Source organism: Camellia sinensis, chromosome 11 (genome assembly GCF_055761805.1).
Source record: "Camellia sinensis isolate YWXY chromosome 11, ASM5576180v1, whole genome shotgun sequence".
NCBI lineage: Eukaryota > Viridiplantae > Streptophyta > Magnoliopsida > Ericales > Theaceae > Camellia > Camellia sinensis.
The window spans coordinates 172692855-172699490 of record NC_138971.1 but is presented as its reverse complement, the minus strand read 5'-3'; the positions used below and the strand labels follow the sequence as shown (position 1 = coordinate 172699490).

The 6636-nt window shown below is 30.1% G+C and overlaps 1 protein-coding gene across 1 annotated transcript; it reads left to right on the top strand.

Annotated features, from left to right (window-relative positions):
* The first annotated feature begins 496 nt into the window (after window positions 1–496).
* Window positions 497–6123, top strand: LOC114320801 (glycosyl hydrolase 5 family protein). The gene is made up of 3 exons (XM_028267867.2): window positions 497–1207; window positions 2918–3509; window positions 5660–6123. Exons 1-3 carry the CDS (start codon window positions 632–634, stop codon window positions 6103–6105), a joined length of 1614 nt encoding a protein of 537 aa, XP_028123668.2. The 5' UTR covers window positions 497–631; the 3' UTR covers window positions 6106–6123.
* The last annotated feature ends 513 nt before the right edge of the window (window positions 6124–6636 follow it).

The following is a 6636-nucleotide window of genomic DNA, read 5'->3' as shown; positions in this document are numbered from 1 at the left end:
TCCAACGGATTCGTAATCCTAAGACTATTAGTCATAGGAATGCTAATCCAGTCCGCCCAAACAAACATGGCCTAAATTCTATAAAAATTGTCCAAAAAATTCTCCTTTAAAAAATTCGATAAAATTATAAATACACCCTTGAGATTTACTTGAATTACAAATTATTTTCTGTAATTTTAAAAATTGCATTATGCCCCTAAGGTTTCTAACAAATAGGTCCTTTTGTTAATAAATCGTCAAGTTAATTAACAGTTTTTAATAATGTTAAAATTTTATTTCAATTAATAATTTAATTATTGTATAGGTAAACATTTAGAAATTTCACTTTTACAATTAATTTTGTTAAATAAAAAATTCTGACAAGAAAATATTTGTAATTTTTTAAACCATATAGGATAATTTATATTTTAAATAAATCTCAAGAGATGTATTTATAATTTCTCCTAAAAAAATCTTATTCATCTATATATATTCTGTGTGATATATTTTTGTGTTCATGCACTTACTCTCGCCTTATTTATACGTGACATGAGAGAATTTAAGACACATCAGAGAGGACAGTAATTGAAACCAATGTACACAGCTTTTGGGGTTGTTACAAACTCATATCACTCTCTCCATTCAAAAACCAATGTACATGAAAATCTTCATCTTCTTCATCTCCATCTTCTTCTTCTTCGCTCTCTCTCATTCTCTTCCTCTCTCCACCACATCACGATGGATCGTTGACGCCCCATCAGGGCACCGTGTCAAACTAATGTGCGTGAACTGGCCTGGACACCTGCACGCCATGGTAGCCGAAGGCCTACACAAAAAACCACTCAAACACATCGCGGCTTTCGTAGCTTCAAACGGGTTCAACTGCGTGCGACTCACGTGGGCAACATACATGTTCACGAGGGATAACTATACAAACATCACAGTCTCGGAGTCTCTTGATTCATGGGGGTTGAAAGAGGCCATGGCAGGGATGGCTGAGAATAACCCCGAGTTGTTGAAGATGAGACTGAATGAAGCACAGAGAGCTGTGGTTGATGAGCTTGGAAAACATGAAATCATGGTGGTTTTGGATAATCATGTTAGTTTGCCTAAATGGTGCTGTGATGAGAATGATGGAAATGGGTTCTTTGGGGATGAGTATTTTGATCCCAGTGAATGGTCGCAAGGCTTGTCCATGGTTGCTAAGGAGTATAAAGGCATACCTACTGTGAGTGAATTCTTTGAAACTGCCTAAATTTTGGTTGGTACTATGTTCATTTTTATTTTTTTATATTATGATAATTGATTCCCCCCCCCCCCCCCCCCCCTCCCTCTCAGAATTTAGCTCAGAAAGTTCAATGTCTTTTCATGATAAAATTTTAGATTATAATTTTTGGGTGTTTATCTTTTCTGAATTGTTATTGTCATTTTGTAGAGAACCATACATTTATACTTTCAGTTTGTTTGAATTGAGTGTTTTGAGAAGATATCAAATTTTTTCTTTATTTTTTTCCCCTCTTTACTAAAAAAAATGTACGGTCATTTTAAGAATTTTAGAGATTAAATGTTTTAGTTTTTAAAAGTGAAAATTTTGTTATAAAAGACATTTAGGGATCAATTTTCATCATCATAAGAATCGTTATCAAAACGTCGCCCCGAAATGTAAAAAAGAAGGCCTTTAGCGATAAAATTTTGATAATGTCACTAATAAATAGACTTTTAGAGACAAAATAATTTAGTCTCAAAATAATTTATATTTTGAGATAAAAAATTTGGTCCAAAAGGATAATAATTCATTATTAATGTCCAATTTTCGTTACTAAAAATATAATAACTGCACTTTTCTCAATAAAAATATTTGGTCACTAAAAAATAATTTTATTCTTAAATTTTGATTTCTAAAATCTTAATATTTTTTGTTGGGTAGTGAATTCACCCTTAAGTTCGAATCTCACAATTTTAAATGCAATACTTAAAAGCTGAATTGTAACTACTAAACAATAGTCCCTTCTTATTTGCATAACAAAATATTTTTTATTTGCACTTTTTTTTTTTTTAAACGAGAGGAATATACTATTTTCTCTGTATCTTTCCTAAATTATCCACACACAAAAAAGAAAGAATATCTTTTGCTTTCTCCTTTCATTTCTCAACAAATCACCCTATTTGCTTTTTGGACTTGATTTCTCTCCAATCACTCATCTCAATTGGAGGATGTTGTTCGTGTCATAAGATTAAACATCTAATTTCGATTATCAAATCATTTATTTTGTATACTTACATATATATTATTGAGTTTTGCAACCTAATTATTAATTTTCATTTGCGAATATCCATGTATGTGTAAACATGCATCTATAGGTAACCCAACCAGCAAAAGAGAGCAATCATTAGTTCATTAATTTCATATTTCTTTTAATATTGAAAACAGTTTGGTTGCTTTCATGAAGTTGATTTCATTCATACTTAAATCATGTTTGTAGTTTGAATAATGATGTGCAAATATGATGTAACATTTATCATAGACTCATATTTCAATTTTGAAAATTTCATTATTCTATGAATTAATAATTTTTTATAAAATTTATTGGTTTATATAATAGTTCTTATACCTGCACCGAAATCAATCACATAATCGGACACAACTTTTATACATGAATAAATATGGACTCATAAAAAGGTAAGACTCATCTCATATAAAAAAGCTAAATTCGATTATGACATTTATTTATTTATGTATTCCTAAACTTTTTCGCTTTTTGTTTATATAAAGAAATTTCTTATAGTTTACTTTAGGCTCAACAAAGGGGAGAGAAGAAATTCAATGTTTTCCCCCTCTTAAAAAAAAATGATAAATACCACCACCAACAACAACTATACATAACATAATTTATAAGAGAGAATTCAAATTTTATTTACTTTTACTCCTTAAAAACAGGTGGTGGCTATGAGCATGCGAAACGAGCTACGTGGGCCACGCCAAAACGAGGACGATTGGTACAAGTACATCGAAATGGGCGCAGAAGCGATCCACAAAGAAAACCCAGATGTGCTAGTGATTATCTCTGGGCTTTCATTCGACACCAATCTCAGCTTCTTAAAACAAAAGCCCTTGGGCCTGAACTTGGGCTCCAAGTTGGTCTATGAGGCCCATTGGTACTCATTTGGTGACCCACTAGAGAAGTGGCTGCACCAAACAAACCAATACTGTGCAAATGTGACTCAATGGTTCATCGACAAGTCGGGTTTTTTGGTCACGGGTCCCAACCCGGTTCCTCTGTTTTTGAGTGAGTTTGGTTTTGATGAGAGAGGCGCGAATGAGAGAGATAATAGGTATTTTAATTGCTTGTTGGGCCTTTTGGCAGAGAGAGATTTGGACTGGGCTTTGTGGACTTTGCAAGGAAGTTATATGCTTAGGGAAGGCCAAGTTGGGATGGAAGAGGTGTATGGGGTGTTGGATGCTAATTGGGACCAGCTTAGAGATTCAAAAATACAAGAAAAGTTGGGACTTATACAACAGATTGCCCAAGGTTAGTATGGTTCATTTCATTTTAGTTTTCATTTATAATCTAATAAGAAATTTTAGGAAAATGATTTGCAAACGTTATTTTTATACATAAAATTCATTCAAGATGATACTTTAATGACTCTTTTTGCAATCCTGACCCATAATAATCTGTATACTTTAAATTAAATTTTAAGTATGCACTATTTCTTTAATGGAAAAGATGAAACGCAGAGTGGCCATTTGGGAAGAGTAAAAAGCTATGTTTTGTAACATGAGAAAAAAAGCCATGGGCAGTTACAAATGCAACAAAACCATCTGAGAAGTGATAAAAATTCAAACTTGTGAAATTATGTAACTACCCTCATGTTAATAACACACACATGGGTAAAAAAGTAAATTTCCTAAGTTGGGTAAGAGTATTTTGATTTTTTTAATGTGACGTGATACTATAAACAAATATTAAATCAAAATGCAAAAAAGTAATTTTTTACCAATTTTTCAAATCACTTCCAAAAAGCTAAAAGGTTTGGTAAAAAACTAAAAACTAATTTTTTACCAACTTTCTAAAACATCCCAGATTGATTATTCAATAATATAAGCAAAATCCATACATTTCATTTTCTGGCTGCTATTAGGGATACACAATCCTTTGTCCCTTTGTTATTAATATACTACTAGCCATGTAATATTCATTCCCCAAGATTCTCATAGTTTGAAATTTTTAGCACATCATGTGTCATTGAGAATAAAGGGATAGATATTTTGGTACACCAAGTCTTTACCTTCATTCGTTATATGATATGAGATGTTTTGTATTCGAATTTTCCCATCTCTATCCCAAAAAATTCATATCCCCTAAGTTAGTGGTGGAGCGAAGAAAATAAATTAAAAATGGCACTTTTTAATTACAATATTAAAAATATTTATAAAAATATTTTACATAAATTTTTATGATTGACTTCAAGAAAGATTAAAAAAAAAATTCAGTGTGTTTAGTTTGAGTTTTTTGAATTAAGTTTTTTGAAAATTAAGTTTTTTATTTTTTATTTTTTATTTTATTTTGTTTATTTTGTTTTTGTTTTTAGTGAATATTTTTAAAATTTTAAGTATTTTTTTATACTTTTTTAGATACATGATGTATCTAAAAAAAATAAAATATTTGTGAAAAAAATATTTTAAAAAATTAATAAATACATAAAAATATGAAAAATGTATTGATTTTTTATATATTTTTTAAATTTTTTGTATTTAGTGAATTTTTTAAAGATTTTTTCGCAAAAATTATACTTTTTAAGCATATCTATATTAGGTGTATCTAAAAATTAAAAAATTACTTAAAATATTAAAAAAATTCAATAAAAACAAAAAAATACAAAAAACAAAAACGTACAATTTTTTGAAAAGTATTTTTAGAAAACTCAAACCAAACAAAGTGATATGTTATTTGTAATTAGTATATCATGGACAACATTAAAAAAAGTCATGGATATAAAGTTTTAAAATAAATTATATAATGATAAAGAAATTTTTTTATACAAAATATGCGTAAAAATTCAATATAATAGTCATACCACGCAATCATTGACATGTGATATTACCAACCAATAATAAAGAAACACATGGAGGTTGAACCCTGCATATTAAATGTAACTTAACAATTCAATAAATTCTATATTTTCATTGAAATTAATTATGTTTGCATATCAATAATGATAGAAATCACCATTATATTGAAATTTTCATAGATAATAATATCGTAGTCTCTTTATTTTCAATCAAAACAATAATTATTGTTCTTATAATTTTAAAAATATCATTGACATTTCACTCTAAATAATATTTTTATATAAAATATTTTTTTTATGTTTGTAAAAAAAAAAAAAAAATCCAAAACTCATGAGGGGCACCCCTCTGAACCCTCATTCCCTCCGCCCCTGCCCTAAGTCATGTGTTCAGATTACTACATCTCAATTTTTTAAAATAATTCAATAGATATAAATACTTTGAGACAGATAAACTGAAAGATTTAAGAATAGAGAATCCTTGGCTGGGTAGTATTTCTATTTCTTTAAAATTTTCAAGCACATCAATGCAATATTTACCTTCATCATAAGCAAATTATTTACTTTGAGACATTCCTGATTAACTGTGACATTATTGTGTTCCATGAAGATCCAAGTTCAAACAACAATCCAACAAACTATGTAATGTACCATCCCCAAAGTGGCCAATGTGCCCAAGTTGGCAAGGATGACATCTACACAAGCGATTGCCGGAACCCAAGTCAATGGAGCCACGACGGAGATGGAAGTCCGATCAAGCTAAAGGGTACTTCCTGGTGTCTAACAATTTCTGGCAATGGGCTCCCTGTGATTCTCTCCAATGATTGCTCGAGCCATCGGAGTATTTGGGAATTGGTTTCTAGCTCCAAGCTTCATGTAGGTGCCAAAGATGAACAAGGGACATACTTGTGCTTAGAGTGGAGTAGATCTTCCAATTCCTCAGCAATTCTAACAAAGAAGTGTCTTTGCTTGGATGATAATGTTAAAGATGTCCCTAGCTGTGATGATGACCCTCAAATTCAATGGTTTAAGCTTATTCCAACTAATAAAAATTGAAAATTGAGTCGGTTTTAAGACCCTTTTATATTTCTATGTGTGGTGGTGTGCAATATGAAATCTTCTGTTCTTACATTTTTCTTTGATGCACTTCAAATTACATCGGCAAATTTTTGTGTCTCAAAATCTCACATGATTTTATAATTAAGAGTACATTAATAAGATAAAAAGATAAAGAAGTTTATGAATGTATTATTGTGATTAGGAAAACAAAACTAATGAGACAACGTATATGGAATGGCTATATCTTGTCTTAAAATTAAACTGTTACTCTAGTGAATAAGACACTATAATGCAATGCTGCATCTTACATGAGTATTTCTTATCTATTTTCTTTTTTATTGATTGTAAAAATATTTATACCTATGTCCTATTGTTAAATAAGATGTTATTTGAAACGACATGAATGATTTCAATGTCGGAGGAGCGTAACAGGCTAATGTTTGATGAAAGTTAAGTTAAATGGTTGTCAATAACAAACAAGTAGTTGTATGTTAACTTCACTATTAATGTATCATTATGAACCTTTGT